The sequence below is a fragment of the Neomonachus schauinslandi genome, chromosome 9, assembly GCF_002201575.2.
Source record: "Neomonachus schauinslandi chromosome 9, ASM220157v2, whole genome shotgun sequence".
NCBI classification, from domain to species: domain Eukaryota; kingdom Metazoa; phylum Chordata; class Mammalia; order Carnivora; family Phocidae; genus Neomonachus; species Neomonachus schauinslandi.
In genome coordinates, this window is record NC_058411.1 from 1,896,748 (window position 1) to 1,917,553 (window position 20,806).

At 43.1% G+C, this 20,806-nt stretch overlaps 1 protein-coding gene and 1 non-coding gene across 10 annotated transcripts in view; one reads left to right on the plus strand and one right to left on the minus strand.

The window, feature by feature from the left end:
• Positions 1-20,806, minus strand: part of KLC1 (kinesin light chain 1) — a 56,578-nt gene that overhangs the window by 33,120 nt on the left and 2,652 nt on the right. For all 9 annotated transcript variants that reach the window (XM_044917742.1, XM_021679879.2, XM_044917743.1 and 6 more), the window contains exons 2-3: positions 5,161-5,422; positions 2,531-2,761 (exon numbers count right to left, since the gene is read on the minus strand). In XM_044917742.1, coding sequence (XP_044773677.1) covers positions 2,531-2,761; positions 5,161-5,422 — 493 coding nt within the window. The remainder of the gene's footprint in view (positions 1-2,530; positions 2,762-5,160; positions 5,423-20,806) is intronic.
• TRNAR-CCU lies at positions 13,008-13,080 on the plus strand. The gene has a single exon. It is a non-coding gene; the product is annotated as a tRNA-Arg (tRNA).

Here is a 20,806-nt window from a genome sequence, read left to right on the forward strand (position 1 = left end):
ACCTATGTCATGAAAGGCAGAGAAAGACTTTTTTCTCTGTTTGAAAAGGACCTGTTTCAGATGAAAGACAGCCAAGGAGACGTGACAGCTGAGTGTCACATGTGGTCATGAACCAGATGGTGGCACGGCGGAAGGATGCCATGAAGGGCTCTGCTGAGACCAGGAAGACATGGTGCAGAGCAGATGAGTACCGTGCCTGTGTGACACTTCCGGACTGGAGCTGGCCCCACTTCCACAGGAGAATGTCCTCATGCTAGGGGACCATGCCCAGCAGGAGCAGGGGAGTGTGGCATGAGGTATGCCGCCTACCGCAATTCCGTTCAGAAAAACCATCACTCATGTACACCCTGAAAGGAAAGGCAGAGCTAGCTCACTGTTAGCTCTCTTCTCCAAGCTAGGTATTTTTTCAAAATAACAAGTTTTAAACGTTTCTGATTCAACGAAACCCTACAAGATCTGGTATTCTAGAGGAATCACTGGCTGTCATCAGTAGCTTCATTTATTCTTATTCCCACAGCAGCCCATAATAGTATGTCTTCTAAATCAAAAGCAAGGGAGAAATACAGTAAGCTTAATAAGACAGGGTGCTGGGCGCCTGGGTGGCTCAGATGGTTAAGCGTCTGCCTTCGGCTCAGGTCATGATCCCAGGGTCCTGGGATCGAGTCCCACATCGGGCTCCCCGCTCAGCGGGGAGCCTGCTTCTCCCTCTGACCCTCTCTCCTCTCATGCTGTTTCTCTCTCGCTTGCTCTCTAAAAAATAAATAAAATTTAAAAAAAAAAAAAAAAAAAAAAAATAAGACAGGGTGCTATGGACTAATGTGTCCCCCAAAGCCACATATAGAAGCCCTAGCCCTCGAGGTGATGGCATTTGGAGGTGGGCTTTTAGGAGGTAATGTGTCAAATTGAGTCACATGGATGGGGCTCTCACGATAGGATTAGTGTCCTTACACGAAAAGGAAAACACTAGATACCTTCCTCTCTCTATGCATGCACCAGGGAAGGTCGAGTGAGGACACAACCAGGAAAAAAGCCCTCACCAAGAACCCAACGTGCCGACACCCTGATCTCAGAACTGTGGGAAATAAGCCAAGCAACTATGGTATTCCATCGCAATGGCCCGAGCTGATGAAGACATGCACTCTGGCAATGGGAGATGTAACATGAGAGACCAAGTGAAGGACACATGAGAATTCTCTTTACTACCTTTTCAGCTTTTCTGTGAATCTAAAATTACTCCAAAATTTGTTTTTAAAAAATTGTTTTTCAGGGTGCCTGGGTGGCTCAGTCGTTAGGCGTCTGCCTTCAGCTCGGGTCATAATCCCGGGATCCTGGGATCGAGCCCCACATTGGGCTCCCTGCTCAGCGGGAAGCCTGCTTCTCCCTCTTCCACTCCCCCTGCTTGTGTTCCCTCTCTCGCTGTCAATCTCTCTGTCAAATAAATAAATAAAATCTTTGGGGTGCCTGGGTGGCTCAGATGGTTAAGCGTCTGCCTTCGGCTCAGTGCATGATTCCAGGGTCCTGGGATCGAGCCCCGCATCAGGCTCCTTGCTCAGCAGGAAGCCTGCTTCTCCCTCTCCTTCTACTGCTTCCCCCTGCTTGTGCTCTCTCGCTCTATTTAAATAAATAAATAAAATCTTTTTTAAAAATAAATAAATAAAATCTTTTAAAAAAAAATTGTTTTTCAGTTAACTGAATCAGATATAAATGGTGGATGAAAAATAATTAAGACTGAGATGAACATCCTAAGAGAGCCAACAGAAAAAGGAGAAAACCAAGATCCTTGGGGAATATTCCAAAAACAAGGTAAGTTGGCAAGAGATACCAAGGAGGAGGCATGAGTGAGAGAGGAGAACCAGGTGGCAAACTGGCAGCAGGGGAAAGAGAGTTTCAAGAGAAAGGTCAAGACCCACAGCACCACTGGCTACAGGGTTAGTCCCAAGTCTGGATTATAGACAACTGGATGAGATGCACACTGACCTGAGGGAACAGTTTCAGTAGCATGATGAACTTGGAAGACAGACTCAGTGGGTTCTCAAGCTGGGACAAACCTCATCAAGTGCCTCTCTGCATCGTGCCTTACATTCACAAGGTATCTGTACATTGTCTGACCACTGTTTTTTTTTTTTTTTTTTTTAAAGATTTTATTTATTTATTTGAGAGAGAGAGAATGAGAGGGAGGAGGGTCAGAGGGAGAAGCAGACTCCCTGCTCCGCGGGAAGCCTGCTTCTCCCTCTCCCACTCCACCTGCTTTGTGTTCCCTCTCTCGCTGTCTCTCTCTCTGTCAGATAAATAAAATCTTTAAAAAATTAAAAATATATATATATCCCTTAAAAAAAAAAATTAAACACATCTATGAAAAGCGTACGGCAAGGAGACCTCTATGACTTGCCCAGTCCCAAGACCCACAGCCTCTGGTCTTGCTCAGTGCAATCACTAGAGGGGAGGGGAAAACACGGACAGCTTGACTAAAACAACCTACCAACTATAACATGGTTAACTGTCAATGCTGCATTCCCACTGAGCCACTTACGGATGGAGAGATGTCATCATCGTATTTTTTTAACTGATTCATGAATTCCAGATGCTTCTTTTCCTCCTCCAGTTGAGCCACAGACTGCTCGCTCTTCTGTAATTTCTGTTGCGTATTGGCGAGTTCGTCCCGCAGCCACTGGTTCTCCTGGCAGAGCCGACGAACCTGTGCACGCAGTTTCTGCTTCTCGGACTCAACAGCGTTCAGGTGATTGGACAAAGCCATCATGACCTGGAAAGACAGAAACGCTGACAGCACTGCACCGTCCATCCCACACATCTCAGCTCGCGCCGACGCAGGCATTCTGGGCTTGCAGCTCTAGCTTATACTTGCAGGTACGTGCTCCAACACACACATGTACAAATGCCAATGACTTCCCTCTTCACCCTCAGTCTCAGGCTACATAGGGTAAAGAATATCACACGCTCAGAACATCTACAGAAACTAGATGTTGTTCTTCTGTTTGACAGCATCTCGGATGGACTAGTAATGGACACACGGCTACTCTTCTGACAAAACTGTATGTTTTTACTTTCTATCTAGGTGGCTCCAACATAATTTCTCAGAGACCCTTTTCCATGTGTGTGAGTGTGCACAAGCATGCAATGTGTACCGAGGGCAGGTCACTCCGGGAGGGGCTGGTGATGGTTAGAGAAGGACAGGCAGACAAATCTTTGATGTTCCAAGGTAAGGGAAGAAATCTTTAGCTAGCCAGCTAGTCAGAATGCACTGATGCATTCATAAGCTTAGGTCCACATCACAAACTCTGGTGACTGTCCCAGGGCTCTGCCTGGGGTGCACCAGACCTGTGTGAGGCATCAGCAAGCTCCTAGGAGTGTACGAGTAGAAAGAGCTGGGCGAAGCTGGCTCTAGTCTGTTCTCTCTTTAGACCATGCAACTGCCCTGCCCTCTACTATCCTCCTATGTTTCAAACCTAAACTCCAGAAAGTGAGGCTCTTTCCTCCTTCTTTTCTTAACCCTAATATCTACCCAACTAAAAACGAAGTCCATATTCATATCACTTTTCAATAACAGAATGTGCCATACAATACATTCACAATAACCAAAGTTAAAGTTCTACAATTAGGTATTTCACACAGTCAGGATGAAGAGCTCTAAAATCAGGGTATGGACAGTCACTGTGGAGGACAGTGTCCTCTACGTGGAAGCGGGAACTAATGACCCAGCAGCCCTACTCTGCTTTCTTCATTCACTTACAAGAGGAAAGTTAAGGGGTGCCTGGGGGTCGCAATCGGTTAAGTGTCCGACTCTTGGTTTCAGCTCAGGTCATGATCTCAGGGTCCTGGGATCGAGCCCCGCACAGAGTCTGCTTGAGATTCTCTCTCCCTCTCCCTCTGCCCTCCCATTCATGCATACGCTCTCTCTCAAATAAATAAATCTTTAAAAAAAAGAAAGAGAGAAAAGCCAAGAAGAAAGAAGTCAAATTTTGTGTATGTGATTTTACCTGAAGTGTGCTGGCAAACCAAACATTATCAGGGGGTAGGGCTACCACAAGAGGTTTCTTTTCTTTTTCTTTTGATTGACTGATTGATTTTAGGGGGAAGGGGCGGAGGGAAAGGGAGAATCTCAAGCACACTCCCCCCAACGAAGTGGGGCTCGATCTCACTACTCTGACATCACGACCTGAGCTGAAACCAAGAGTTGTATGCTCAACCGACTATGCCCCCCACCTAGATGTTTCTAATTTTTTCACCTCTATGTCCCACATGATAAAAACAAAGGTTTAGTCAAATATATATAGCAATCTTGTCTTAGGGTATTGCAGAGACTATTAGCTGTTGGCCAATATCCATTCTCCCTTCTTTCTTAGGCTTAAAAAGTGGAACTTGAAGTGGGCAGGGCAACATTCCCCAGTCTCCCTCACAACTAGGAGTGGCCACGGAACCAAGGTCTGGCCAATGAAATGTAAGCAGTGTCGTGCACAAGTTGGAGGAAGTAAAGGGAGGAGGCAACACCCTTCCTGTCCCTTCCCTGTCCTAGAATGGGGTGGGTGGCTGCAGCTGGGGCTCCGTCTTAGTCCACAAAAAAGGCTGTGTGCAGTGTAATACAGAGGCCTGCGTGTCCCTGATGGTCATGCAGCTACACAATCTGTCTGGGGGAAGCCTACCTCGGTATTTCTTTATACATGTCCATGATGTTTAAGCCACTGTTTTTGTTTTTGGATACATGCAGCCAAATCAAATCCAAAATGACAAGGTTACCTCTATTTTGGCTCTGCTTTTTAGAATTTAGACATGCCCAAATCAATCATCATTTATATAATACACAAGCTGATCTCTGTTACTCTAGAAGTACCGTTCCTCTAGTTTCTTTTTCTTTTTTTTTAAAGGTTTTATTTATTTATTTGACAGAGAGAGACACAGTGAGAGAGGGAACACAAGCAGGGGGAGTGGAAGAGGGAGAAGCAGGCTTCCCGCCGAGCAGGGAGCCCGATGCGGGGCTCGATCCCAGGACCCTGGGATCATGACCTGAGCTGAAGGCAGATGCTTAACGACTGAGCCACCCAGGTGCCCCCCGTCCCTCTAGTTTCGTTACACCACGTATTCAAACGGAGTCTCCGTTTCTCCAGACTGTCAGCTCCTATTCTTGTCGGAGCAACTTCACTGTACCTGTGCCTCACTCAGGCCAAGCTCCAGCATTTCCAGCGACTTCCGGATCATGTTTGACTTCTCTTCCACCAGATTACTTTCATCATCTTTCTTCAAACACTTCAGTGTCTCAAGTAAACTTTGTAAAATGGAATTGTGCTCATTCTTCAGAGCTTCCAGCCCCTGAATCACTTGCTTTGTCTTAGAAATGATTTCATCCTGTGTCAGCTTCTCCAACTTGTCTTCCTTTATATACACCATCGTGGACATGTTGTCATACATTCTAGAATGGAAAAAGGAAAAAAATTAGGCATCTCATCACAGATGTAATTTATGTTACACCTCTAATAAAATATACTGTGAAGTGGGGCGCCTCAGTGGCTCAGATGGTTAAGCGTCTGCCTTCGGCTCAGGTCATGATCCCAGGGTCCTGGGATCAAGTCCCGCATAGGGCTCCCCGCTAGGCGGGGAGCCTGCTTCTCCCTCTGCCTCTGCCTCTCTCTCTCTGACTTTCATGAATAAATAAATAAATAAAAATTAAAAAAATATATATATATATATATATACTGTGAAGACTTTTAACATTTTTATAGGTGAATAATAAATGTGTGTATCCATGACTTGTTGAAATACTGTACTGTTTCTCTCTTCCCTCTGCAGACCAATTTAATTACTTTTCTGGCTTATGCCTGAATTCTTTTTAATGGAAGAAATGACAGCAGTTGAAATTAATGCCAAAGATTAAAAGCAGCAAAACATTCAAATGGCATTTCTACAGCACAAAACCTCAGTGAACAGAAGTTCTCTGAATGTTTGCAAGCTTTTTCCCCCTTAATGAAATGCGGAAAGGACAGTAAATTCTTGGTAACATATTTACCAGACAAAGTCTTGAGAAGTGGTCACAGTTGGAAGAAGGAAGAAAACCAGCAAAGGAACATGGAAACAATCAGAGTAGCAGGAGAAGGACTAGGTCCGTCTGAAACACGGTAAGAGAATGACATGAGCAGGATCATCAGCACTATAAAGACGCAAGGAAGATAAGGGCTAGGCATGCCTACAGGATCAGACTAGCTGAGAGGCCACCAAAATTTCAGGAAATCATACATTGTCTGGAACTGGCTTTAAAATACTATAATGAAGAAGAAAAAGGAAAGGGGCACATAAAACAGTGTCAGCAAACTCATGACTGCTGAAACTAAGCAACAGGTCTTTGTATAACCTTTCTAGGTTTGTGTATGTTTTTAAATCCCATAATTAAGTTTAAAAAAAAAGGCCACAGTGAGCATTAAGGAAGCCTCAAGAGACTGACAGGGACTGAAGTCAGATTACATGTCAGTGTGATTTCCTTCAGAGCATTTAGCACTCCCTGAAATCCTGTGTGCTGTCACATGCTATCGTTTATATCCCCCTGAAGGTAAGCTCTATGTAAAAGGCAAGGCCTCGATCTTGTACCCCACTACATCACATCCCCAGGACAGCCCTCGAGCCCTGGCCGACCACGTGGTGCAGGCCTGGACTGACAGATGCCCATGAAGGGAAGCAGTGTTGAAGCACTGAACACGTGCTTAGGAGCGCACTTGTGATGAGCACCTGAAGTGTTGAATCAGTATATTATACACCTGAAATACAACACTGGATGCTACCTATACTGGAATTAAAATTTAAAACTTTATTAAAAAAACATTAAATCCCATCCAATTATAAAGATGGTCAGTGTCACACCTCTGCAAAGAAGGGAAGAGAGGGCAGGTCTGTTTATGTAAAAGAGAAAAGAATGGGAAGGGGCAGAAGGTTTTTTTTCCCCTGCACAGGAAAATTTTTATTTATTTATTTATTTTTGCCCCACTCCACTCCCCTCCAGCAATCCTGTTTGTTTCCCATGATTAAGTCTCTTATAGTTTGTCTCCCTCCCTGATTTCATCTTATTTTATTTTTCCCTCCCTTCCCCTATGATCCTGTTTTGTTTCTTAAATTCCACATACAAGTGAGATCACATGACAATTGTCTTTCTCTGATTGATTTACTTCGCTCAGCATAATACCCGCTAGTTCCATCCACATCGTTGCGTACACACACACACACACACATCTTTATCCATTCATTCATGGACATCTGGGCTCTTTCCATAGTTTGGCTATTGTGGACATTGTTATGAACATTGGGGTGCAGGTGACCCTTTGGATCACTATGTGTGTATCTTTGGGGTAAATACCAAGTAGTACAATTGCTGGGTTGTAGGGTAGCTCTATTTTCAACTTTTTGAGGAACCTCCATACTGTTTTCCAGAGTGGCTGCACCAGTTGGGGCAGAGGGTTTAAACAGGAGTAGCAAGGGGTGCCTGGGTGGCACAGTCAGTTAAGCACTGACTCTTGGTTTTGGCTTGGGTTGTGATCTCAGGGTCACGAGATCGAGCCCCACGTCGGGCTCCGCACTTGGTGCTGAGTCTGCTTCAGACACTCTCTCTCTCCTCCCCCCCTCTCTCTGCTCACACACATACAATCTATAAAAATAAAAAAGTAAAATCTTAAAAAAAAAAAAAAAAAAAGGAGTAGCAAAATCCTAACAGGTAGGATTTACACATAGGAAAAAAATCAAAACACAATGGGAAAGACTTAATCACTTGAATGCAGGGGATGCCTCAGTTAAGTAAACACATTTAAAGAAATCCAAATTTGGGGCACCTAGCTGACTCAGTTGGTGGAGCACGTGACTCTTGACCTCAGGGTCCACTGGGTATAGAGATTACTAAAAATAAACAAACTTAAAAAAAAAAGAGGGGCGCCTGGGTGGCTCAGTCGTTAAGCGTCTGCCTTCAGCTCAGGTCGTGATCCCAGGGTCCTGGGATCGAGCCCCACATTCGGGCTCCCTGCTCCGTGGGAAGCCTGCTTCTCCCTCTTCCACTCCACCTGCTTGTGTTCCCTCTCTTGCTGTCTATCGAATAAATAAAATCTTTAAAAAAAAATCCAAATTTAATCCCTCAAGGAATATAGAATGAAAATGTTAACAAGTAGTACACTGCATGCTCACATACTCTTGTAGAGGCTTTAACCATGGACAAGAGTAACAAATACAAATGTTATCTGGGCGTGCACAAAAAAAAGGGGGGGGGAAGGAGCCATTAAGGCAGATTTTTTTTTTTTTTAACTTACTCTTTTTTTTTTTTTTTTTGACAGAGAAAGACACAGCAAGAGAGGGAACACAAAGGGGGAGTGGGAGAGGGAGAAGCAGACTCCCTGCCGAGCAGGGAGCCCGATGCGGGACTCGATCCCGGGACTCCAGGATCATGACCTGAGCCGAAGGCAGTCGCTTAACCAACTGAGCCACCCAGGCGCCCTTTTTAACTTACTCTTAACAGAAAATGAGTAAGAATCCAAATGGTCTTGGGAGGCACTCAGCTCTCTGAAGACCTGAGAGGGCAGGTGGTATGGAAAGCATGGGAATCCAGAGCAAGCAAGGGCAGAGCCTGGCTCCCTCACCACAGCACAGGCTGCATCCCCAAACCTCCCTGGGCCTCAGTGGTTAGCAGGCCTCCCCCTCCAGGTGGTTACAAGCACAGGAGGGAGAATGCAAGTGAGTCACTGAGCTCCTAGGTGGACAGACACGAGAGCCACTCAGCAGTCAGCACCGTCTCCCACCTGGGAGCAGGGCAATCAGGAACACCCCTGAGAAGTGGCTGCTCAACACTTGCAGACATGCCTCCTCTACCACAGGCCTCACTACTTTGCAAGACACTCGATTCCTTATTAGACTGCTCTGATACTTAGAAAGTTATTCCTTTTGCTGAGCTGACTCTCCCTCCTTAAACTTCTACCCACTGAGCCAACTTCTTCCCTCTAAAATAAACACAAAATATATTTACTATGTCATCCACAAGGTAACACTTCAAATATTGTATTATAGACAGAGGGCTCTCCAAATCTTCCATTTCCCAAGCTTATACCTCATGCCACCCCCAGGGACTCTTCAATCATAGCAGTTTCCATGCCGCCCCCCGCCCCCAAGTCACCATCAGATAAATATACGGACACATGCCACTTCTTCAGGGGGAAACCCATAGCAGCATACATACATGTTTACATTGCTCCATATCTCTCTCATTTCTAGGCTAAGCCGTTATAACCAAAGGTAGGTTATATAAAAAATAGCGCTAAGTCGGGACGCCTGGGTGGCTCAGTCAGTTAAGCATCTGCCTTTGGCTCAGGTTATGGTCCCGGGGTCCTGGGATCGAGCCCCACATCGGGTTCCCTGCTCTGCGGGAAGCCTGCTTCTCCCTCTGTCTGACGCTCCCCCTGCTTGTGCGCACGCTCTGACAAATAAATAAAAATCTTAAAAAATATATAGTGTTAAGGCAACAATCTATTTAGAAAAAAAATCGTGTTGATTCCTACCCTCACCATACACTAAATTCCATCCTGATTAAAAAAATTAAATGTTGAGGGTTGCCTGGGTGGCTCAGTCGGTTAAGCATCTGCCTTCGGCTCGGGTCATGATCCCAGGGTCTGAGATCTAGCCCCACATCGGAGCCTGCTTCTCCCTCTCTCACTCCTCCTGTTTGTGCTCCCTTTCTCTCTCTCTCTGTCAAATAAATAAATCTTTAAAAAAAAATTAAATGTTGAAAAAAAATGAGAAACTAGAAGAAAACTCAGGCAAAGGTCTATATGCATACAGGTGAAGGTAAAGAGAGCTCTCTGAATAAAATGGCAAAAAACTAGGGGCGTCTGGATGGCTGTCGATAAAGCGTCTGCCTTCATGTCAGGTGGTGATCCCAGGGTCCTAGGATCGAGTCCCGCATCAGGCTCCCTACTCGGTGGGGTGTCTGCTTCTCCCTCTGGCCCTGCCCCCCACCGCCCCCACCCTGCTCATGCTTGCGCCCATTTGCTATCTCTCTCAAAATATTTTTTTAATTTTAAAAAATTCAAATAAAATAAAATGGCAAAAACTAAAAGAAAACATGGATAAGAGTTCACTTAAAATATGAAACTTCTCAAGCTTCCTATTTAAACTCCCAGCTGAAAGGGTTATGATAGTGGTTACACCGATTTCTAAAGGGTAAAAATACTGGGAATCTAGATCCGCCCAAACATCACACTTTGTCAGCCTAGCACTCACACCGTCCCTAAGACTTTCTTCCAACTCTTGGGCTGTGTATGCCTCCCAGTAACCTAGAATCATGAATCAGCCAGAACAATGCCTGGCACTCCACAGGCACGTCCTAAGTATATGCTCAATAAATGAATGAACCAGCGTTGGAGCCAGCGCCTGAATCCAATACCGTTTTATTCCCTCACCTGTCATGAGGACACTCTAATCCACTTTTCAAGAGACAAAGCCATTATGGCCTAATTATTACACTGAATGTCTCAGATTCAAATCCCCTTTAACATAACCTGTCCTTTACATCAAGACTGAGGTTTTTAAAAATTTTATTTAAGTAATCTCTACACCCAACATGGTGCCCCAAAGATTTCTCTTAATCACTGGTATGTTATAGCAATTAAAAAACTCAGTCTTGGGGCTCCTCGCTGGCTCAGTTGGAAGAGCATGCAACTCTTGATCTGGGGGTCGTGAGTTTGAGCCCCACGTTGGGTGTAGAGATTGCTTAAATAAACAAACAGAGAAACCTTCAGTGTTACAGTCAACTCCTGCTAGGAATAATGGACACTGACAAATTTAAAATGGACGATTCTGAGAAGTAGGACTGCCATGTCCACTGAGACATGGCAGGGGAACTCTAAGAACTCTCGTGGGCAACACGAGATAGAAGGTTGGAGGACCCAACCCTCAACCACAACCTGTCCTGTAGAACACCAACAGCCAGGCCTTCACCTCCAAAGGGGGAGGTGAGACATGCAACCAGCTCAGAGACAGAAACAGCCACTCACTCAGTTAAATATTTATTAGGCACCAACTCTATGTCAGACACTATTCAAGGCATAGGTGGTGGACTTTACCAAAAAAATACCTTTTAAAGAAAATGAAAATATTGTGGTGACAAAAGAATATCCTACATGCTCCCAGGGGGTCAGGGTCACATAGACAGAATTAAAACAATCAGAATGGCATGAGACTTCTCAAGAGCAATACTGGAATCAAAAGGCAATTAAATGCCTCCAAAATTCTGAAGGAAAATTATTCCCAATTTAGAATTCCATAGCCAGGCAAACTCTCAATCAACTGTAGGAATAGGAGAATAACATTTTCAGACATACAAGGTCTCAAAAACTTCTACCTCTCATGCACCCTTTCTCAGGTACAGGAAGATGCGCTCAACCAAAATGATAAATCAAAAAAACATGAAAAAAATAACAAGAAGAAAACATGGACTATGGAGCACAGGGTTCACGTGGGGAAGAGAGCTCTGCACCAACCTGGGGACAAGTGCTGAAAGCGCAGATGGATTGGATTAGCACCAACTTAAAAAGGAAATGAAACAAGGTAATTTGCTCCTAAGGAAACAAAAGGTCAAATAGGAAAAGTAATCATAGTTTATTATATAGCTCAGCTCTGGCATTTATACAGTCTAAAGATATAAATGGTAAAGACTGATCTAAACAAAATTAAATTTTATTGGGAGGTTATGGAGATGCAAAGGGTGCACCTGTGCGGTGAAGAGAAGCAAAGAAAGACGTAAGTCTTAAGTACCTAGAATGGGAAGTCAAATAGTGAAAAAGCATCAGGGGGGCCTGGCTGGTTCAGTCAGTGGAACATGCAACTCTTGATCTCAGGGCAGTAAGTCTGAGCCCCTCGCTGGGTGTAGGGACTAATTAAAAAAATAAAATCTTGGGCACCTGGGTGGCTCAGATGGTTAAGCGTCTGCCTTCGGCTCAGGTCATGATCCCAGCGTCCTGGGATCGAGTCCCGCATTGGGCTCCCTGCTCCTTGGGAGCCTGCTTCTCCCTCTGCCTCTCTCTCTCTGTCTCTCATGAATAAATAAATAAAATCTTTAAAAATATATATGTATAAGGGGCGCCTGGGTGGCTCAGTTGGTTAAGCGACTGCCTTCGGCTCAGGTCATGATCCCAGAGTCCTGGGATTGAGCCCCACGTGGGGCTCCCTGCTCAGCTGAGAGCCCGCTTCTCCCTCTCCCTCTGCCTCTCTCCCCTGCTTGTTCTCTCAAATAAATAAAATCTTTATAAAAAGGCCACATAGTGCATAATTCCATTTATATGAAATGTCCTTAGAGACAGGAAGCAGATTGGCGGTTGCCAAGGGCTAGAGGGAGAGAAGGGTGCTGAGTGACTGCTAATGGGTTCAGGGTTTCTTTTGGGGGTTATAAAAATATTCTAGAATCAGAAGTTTGAGTAACCTGGTGAATTTTTTCATATATGGATATTTCAGTATAATAGATCCAGAATTTTTTTTTTAATTAATGATGCAGACCAAAGAAAACAAAACACAAAACCCAACTTTGGGACCTAACCTATTTTAGCTTTGTCATGAAATCACAGAAAACTTCATTTCTCAATCTTTTTATCCTATGCTCCCCTTTTGATAAACAACAAAAATCTCAAGCCCTCTTCAATTTATTCAGAAATTTCCAAATACAAAATACCTTACCTACTATGACTAAAAAGCAAAGTGACCAATGGTAATATTAGAAGTAAAAATGTACATATGTTTTTGGTTCTGAAGTTTCAGAACAAAAATTATATATATATTTTTTTTATTTGGGGGGGGGCAGAGGCTCCACACCCAGCATGGAGCCTGATGCAGGGCTCAATCTCATGACCCTGAGATCATGACCTGAGCCAAAATCAGGAGATAGACACTTAACCTACTGAGCCACCCAGGTGCCCCCATAACAAAAATTACACAGTGCAGAGTCAAAGGAGGAATATTACTTGCTTAAAAAGAGGTAAAACTGGGGCACCTGGCTGGCTCAGTTGGAAAAGCATGTGACTCCTGATCTCAGGGTCGTGAGTTCAAGCCCCATGTTGGGTGTAGAGATTACTTTAAAAAAAAAAGTGAAACAAAACAATGATTCTTTCATTTTCTGATGTTTAGTTTTTGTTTGAGTGAAAGGAGGAGAGGCTAAACAGTGTGGCGGAGGAGTGTCACTTCCCCAGCTTATATAACAAAGTTAGGTTCATATTTTAAGCCAAATCCAAAAAGGTCTCCTGGAGGGTCTCAATCATTTTCAAAACATGACATTTTTGGATAAAAACAGAAATGTTATACCCCTTTGTAGGCTTACAATAGTGAGTTATTTTCTAAATATAACACTGTATTATAATAACAAAAATATTTTATCCAGCTATACACTGCCTACTCTTTCCCAAATAAGAATCACTAAATTCTACTCAAGGGAGGATGTGCTCCATCAGGTACCTCCTGTTCAGAAACTTCATCTGTGGAACACGAACTGCCAGAGGCAGCAGAGAGATACAATTCCAGAGCTTGATACTAAGCAGTTCCAGAATGGAAATTCTATCGACTGACTTACCATTTTCTACTTGTACCCTTGTATCTCCTCCAATCTTACCTTCCTCAAACCTAATCTAACCTAATCTAATCCTTTTATCTCCTTTTCTAAATTTAAATCACATGAATAAACTGAATGAATGAATCGTGTAGGCCTAAAAATCACAAAAATCTATAAAGTGTATGCAACTGATGGATCACTAAATTCTACCCCTGAAACTAATAACACAGTTTATGTTAACTAAATTGAATTTAAATAAAGAATTTAAAAAAAAAAAGGCATACCTCTCAGCAGACGCCAGCACACAATGCCAGGTGCCTTCCTTATGTATGTTCCTGGAACTTATAGCAAGCCCAAAGAAACATGAAAAGGAAGATTAGAAAATCTTAAGTTGTTTGAGTATGACTGAGAAAAACCCTGATGTGACTTAACCTAAGTTTTTTTTTTTTTTTTTTTGAAGATTTTATTTATTTATTTATTTGACAGAGAGAAAGACAGCAAGAGAGGGAACACAAGCTGGGGGAGTGGGAGAGGGAGAAGCAGGCTTCCCGTGGAGCATGGAGCCTGATGTGGGGCTCAATCCCAGGACCCCAGGATCATGACCTGAGCTGAAGGCAGACGCTTAACCACTGAGCCACCCCGGTGCCCCTTAACCTAAGTTTAGTTGTGGAGCAATAAATTTATACTTCTTGCACACACACATGAAAAAAAGGCGAATGTTTTTACTCCATAATTATAGCATCTATTCTGAATCTGTTTGCATCCTAAAACTATAACCCAAAGGATAAAACAAAGCATGCCTTTGCCTCTTGGATGAATCTGTCATGGACACCCTTGCAGAATTTGAGAAATGAAGGCAGTCAGGACTCCCTGGGTCCCTTCCCCATAGCCGTGCTCAGGTGGTTGAGTGCGGTTCTGTTCTGAAATCGGCCACCTCTGTGTACACAGATCTAACTCCATGATAACCTAACCACACTACTACATGACATGTGCACACATCCCAGGAAGAGTTCACTTTGCTTGTCAATGACCATGCTGCACCTAAGGAAAGAGTTTTACAAGGCCATGTCCCCCACCAGCTGGTCAGGTGCCTGCCCCCATCCCACCCCCCACCGAGGCAGGGCTCCCGGCCACAGCCAGACAGTGTACCAGGTCATTCAATCTGCCATGGGACCAAAGGCCGACAGACCATCTCTTCAGATGCAAATTTTAAGCATGACAAACTACAGGGAAGGGTGGTACTACATGAAAATACAGGAGAACATGCCTCTTCCTAAATCAAGAATGAGTAAGCCCAAATGATGCAGATGTCTCTATTACAAGTCTTCGGTTGAGCAAACAAAAAGGAAAAACAGCTTCATCGGACTGTGTGACTAAGAGATTACAGAACAGGGTGTTACGGGAGTCTGGGCAAAAAAATATAGAGAGTATTCATTATGTAGTTTAAAAACACTTTTTATTTCAAAATGAGAAACAAATTAACATAATATCACAACACTAAATTTATGTATTTAAGTGCTAATCAAAGATACATATATGGAATAGTTTTCTTTCCTAACTAAAGAAAGGCAACTAACATATTTTTAAGGGGCATCTGGCTGGCTCAGTTGGGAGCACGAGACTTTTTTTTTTTTTTTTAAGATTTTATTTATTTGACAGAGAGACACAACAAGAGAGGGAACACAAGCAGGGGGAGTGGGAAAGGGAGAAGCAGGCCTCCCACGGAGCAGGGAGCCCCATGCAGGGCTCGATTCTAGGACCCTGTGATCATGACCTGAGCCGAAGGCAGATGCTTAACGACTGAGCCACCCAAGCACCCCAAGACTTTTTTTTTTTTAAAGATTTATTTTTGTATCTTCAGAGAGAGCACTCACGCACACACACATGGTGGGGGGTGTAGAATCTCAAGCAGACTCCCCACTGAGGGCAGAGCCTAACACAGGGCTCGACCTCACCACCCTGAGGTCATGACCTAGGCCAAAATCAAGAGTCAGACCCTTAACTGACTGAGCCACCCAGGTGCCCTGAGCACGAGACTCTTGATCTTGGGGTTGTGAGTTCAAGCCCCACATTGGGTGTAGAGATTACTTAAAAAATAAAATATTAAAAAAATAAAATAAAATCTTGAAAAAATATATATACATATAAAAATATATATATTGATGGGGGGGGCACCTGGGTGGCTCAGTCAGTGAAGTGTTTGCCTTCGGCTCAGGTCATGATCCCAGGGTCCAGATATCTTCAAGGGCTCCCTTGAGGAAGCCCTTGCTCCTCAGGGCTCCCTGCTCAGTGGGGAATCTGCTTCTCCTTCTCCTTCTGCCCCTCCCCCCCCAACTTGGGCTCACTCTCTGGTGCATTCTCTCAAATAAATAAATAAAATCTTTTAAAATATACACATATTTTTTTTAAAAATTCTCGGGAGAAAGGAAATGGGAAAAGAGACAACTCACACCTCTATATCTTTTTGAATCATGAGTTTTCCCAAAAGAGTATACATCTTTTAATGATTTGATTTCAAAAAAGACAAAATAGAAAGCAGGAACAATTAAAAAAAAAAAAATGGAGAGGGGCGCCTGGGTGGCTCAGTCTTTGAGTATCTGCCTTTGGCTCAGGTCATGATCCCAGGGTCCTGGGATCAAGCCCCACATCGGGCTTCCTGCTCCGTGGGAAGCCTGCTTCTCCCTCTCCCACTCCCCCTGCTTGTATTCCCTCTCTCGCTGTGTCTCTGTCAAATGAATAAAAAAAAAATCTAAAAAAAAAAAAAAATGGATAAAGTGGAATTCATCGAAATTTAAAATTATTGATTATTAAAAGGCACAGCCAAAAAACATATAGTCAAGCCCTAGATTGGGAAAAAATATTTGCAACATGTGTACTTGGCAAAAAGACTTGTATTCAAATACATAAGGAATTCCTATACTCAATAATAAAAAGACAATCTGACTTTCTAAATGGGTAAAAGATGTAAGAGACACTTCACAAAAGCGGGTATATACAAAAGGCCAATAAGCATGTGAATAAGTGCTCATTATCAGTCATCAGAGAAATGCTCATGAAACCCATTCGACAAGATGCCACTACACATCCACTAGAATGTGAAGATGAAAACAAACCATACCAAATGCCAGAGGGGATATAAAGCAACTGGAACACTCACACATTGCTGGTCCAAGTGTAAAATGTACAAGCACCCTGGGTTTGTTTCTTTAAAAGTTAATGATACATCCGGGCTCTGCTCAACTGAGTGTGGAGCCTGCTTGAGATTCTCTCTCCCTCTGCTCACATGCTACCTCTCTAAATAAATAAATAAATAAATAAATAAATAAATAAAGTTAATGACACATCTACCCTATGAGCAATCCCACTCGTAGGTATTTATCCGGAAGAAATGAAAATGTATGTCCACGTGTTCTCCTACAAGAATGAGTGCCCCCCCCCGCCCCCTCCGAGATGTGCTTCAGGAGGAAAATGGCTTAACTGTGTAAATCCATACAACACAACATTACTCAGGAATAGAAAGGAACCACGGACACAGGCAGCAACATGTATGAATTTCAAAAATGTTATGCTGAGTGAAAGAAGCTGAATGTAAAAAAATACATACTGTATCATCTCAATTTATATGAAATTCTACAATAGGCAGAACTAACCTGTGGTTATAAAAACCAGATCATTGTTGCCGAGGAGTGGTGGGGGGGGTGACGGATGATTGGCAAGGGGCATGAGGGAATTTTCTGGGCCATATCTTGACACGCATTCATCAAAACAGAATGAACAATATATTTAAGATCTTGGCATTTCACTGTATGTAAATTATATCTCAATTTTTTAAAAAAAAAGCAGAATTTGCTAACATTAATGTACATATTCAGACAAGATCGGGCGCGTTCATAGTGGTATGGTCGCAGACTGTTGTACATATTCAGAAATCATAACTCCCAACATTAACTGAAAGATGGTTAAGAATGGTTTTGTTCAGGGGCGCCTCGGTGGCTCAGTCGGTTAAGCGTCTGCCTTAGGCTCAGGTCATGATCCCAGAAGTCCTGGGATGGAGTCCTGCATCGGGCTCCTTACTCAGTGACAAGCCTGCTTCTCCCGCTGCCTGCCGCTAACCCTGCTTATGCTCTCTCTGACAAATAAGTAAATTAAATTAAATTAAAATGGTTTTGTTCTGAGAACAGAATAAAACTGAGATGTGGTGACAGATGCCTCGTCCCCCTCAAGATTCCTGGGCATTGGTTTACGCACATCTCCCAGTTCATCAAGTTCCTCTTGGCACTGCTATAAAGGGATTTTTGCAGCAGATGTAATTAAGGCCCCAAATCACTTGACCTTAAGATAGGGAGATTATCCTGGTGGGCCTAACCTAATCATATGCCTCTTTATTTTTTAAGCTTTTCTTTTTTTTTTTAACAATTTTATTTTTAAGTAATCTCTGTACCCAACACAGGGCTCAAACTCATGACTCTGAAAACAAAAGTCTCATGCTCTTCTGACTGAGGCAGTGAGGGATCCCTCAAATAAGCCCTTTAAATCTGGGTCTAGAAGCCACAAGAAGAGAAGTCAGAGATTCAAAGTGTGAGAGGAATTCACGGTGTGGGAGCTTTTCCACTCTGACTTTGAAGATGGAGGAGGCCACCTCAAGGAGCTGAGAGCCCCCAGCTGACAGCCAGGAAACAAGGAAAGCAGGACATCCGTACTACAACCAGAAGAACTGAATTCTGCCACAACCCCAAGGGCCTACAAGAGCACTGTGAGCTCTGGAAGACAACTGCAGCCCAACACACAATTGCAGCCACATGAGCCACTCATCCACAGTAACTGAAATAAATGGACTGTTTTAAGCCACTAAATTTATAGTAATCTATTACATAGTAAGTAGAAATCTAATACAAATTTCAGACTACAAAAGCTTTAGAACTTAATGATATTTTAGTTAAAAAGAATAGAAATTATGGATGAACCTCAGGGACAATATGCCAAATCACAAATAGCCAGTCACAAAAAGACAAGTGCTATACTCTTAATCCTGGGATTGTGAGTTTGAGCCCCACGTTCAGTGTAGAGATTACTAAAAAAATAAACTTAAAAAAAAGACAAATGCTACATGATTCTACTTATATGAGGTATCTAAAGTAGACAAATTCATTGAATCAGAAAGTAGAATTGTGTTTGGGGGTGGAGGGTAGAGGATGGAAAGTTGTTATTTAATGGACACAGAGTTTCAGTTTTGCAAGATGAAAAGGTCCTAGAGATCTGTTGCACAACAATGTAAATACACTTAATGTGTTTTTTAACCACAATTGTAAAAGAATAGAAATTAGCATTTTCCCCGTTTGGTCAATAACATCAGGTCATGATCCCAGGGTCCTGGGATCGAGCCCCGCATCAGGATCCCTGCTCTGCAGGAAACCTGCTTCTCCCTCTCCCACTCTCCCTGCTTGTGTTCCCTCTCTCTCTGTGTCTCTCTCTGTCAAATAAGTAAAATCTTTGGGGCGCCTGGGTGGCTCAGCTGGTTAAGCGACTGCCTTCGGCTCAGGTCATGATCCTGGAGTCCCGGGATCGAGTCCCGCATCGGGCTCCCTGCTCAGCGGGGGGTCTGCTTCTCCCTCTGACCCTCTTCCCTCTCGTGCTCTCTGTCTCTCATTCTCTCTCTCAAATAAATAAATAAAATCTTTAAAAAAAAAAATTAAAAATAAATAAATAAATAAAATCTTTAAAATAATAAAAAATAAACAGGCACAATAAGTGAATTTAAGAAAAAACATCCCATGTGGATTCACCATAGAAATGAAGGCCCAATCAGCTTTTACCGATCACCTACTCTGAAGAACACGAATACCACTAGGACAATGTGGTGCCTGAAATAGCCCACATTAGACCGCAACCCCAAGGAGTCACCAGAGCCACGCTGCATCACCTGGGCTTCTGAAATGGAAGAGCTGGCCAAGGACTTCCCAGATGAAGGCATTATTGTGACAGCAAGGTGGTTCAAAGCATGAATATCTAGCAAAAATATCTGAATTAGAAGCCTGACTTCACAGCTTATATACCTCTGGCTTAAGTAAACTGCCCTCTCTGACCTCAGTTTCGTCCACAACAGAATGGGGGGATTACAGCACCAATTTTATCTGGTTCAGTCATAACTTCGCTAATACCAGTTTTATTAGTAGTGGTAAAGTGAGCTTCAGAGAGGCTGGGACATAAATTTCCATATTATGCAATCAGCCAAGGAACAATCCAAGGTTTAAACTGAGGTAACTGGAATATTTTAGAACCAAGGAAATAATGTCTACTTTACATATGTACTTAACTCAGCTTAAAATGCTCGTTCTATTGATATTCACCTACCCACTTTATTAAGTATGGACAACATTACTAAACATATTTAAAAGCACAGATCCAAACTGCCTTCATCGACTTCAAAAATTAATTAAAACAATATTTTAATAACTTTGTATGTTGAGAGATGGTAACTACACTTCTCATGGTGAGCATGTTGTAATGTCTATAACCGTTGAATACGTTGTAGACCTGAAACCAATATAATACTGTATGTTAACTATACTTCAATTAAAATAAGTACATTTTTATTTTTTTTTATTTTTTAAAGATTTTATTTATTTGACAGAGACAGTGAGAGAGGGAACAAAAGCGGGGGGGCGGGGGGAGAGGGAGAAGCAGGCTTCCCGCTAAGAAGGGAGCCCAATGCCATGCTCGATCCCAGCACCCTGGGATCATGACCTGAGCTGAAGGCAGATGGCTAACAAGACTGAGCCACTCAGGTACCCCAAAATAAGTACATTTTTAAAAATAGTTAAGACAAAGGGGCACCTGGGTGGCTCAATCGGTTAAGCGTCTGCCTTCGGCTCAGGTCATGATTCCGGAGGCCTGGGATCGAGCCTCGCATGAGGCTCCCTGTTCTGCAGGAAGCCCACTTCTCCCTCTCCCACTCCCCCTGCTTGTGTTCCCTTTCTCACTGTCTCTCTCTGTCAAATAAATAAATAAAATCTTTAAAAAAAAAAAATAGTTAAGACAAAACTAAATTCTGAATTCATTTTGATGAAAGAACATATTAACCGGGAGGCTGTAGGGCAGAAAGACAAAAGGATGCCCTAGAAGAAAGCATGTAGATAACCTCTAAATTAGCACGCCTGCCTTAGGAGGTAATATTCTCAGGAAAAATTTAAGAGGTCACTAATAACCTCCTAGGAGCCTCCTAGAAGCCAAATCCAATAGATTTGT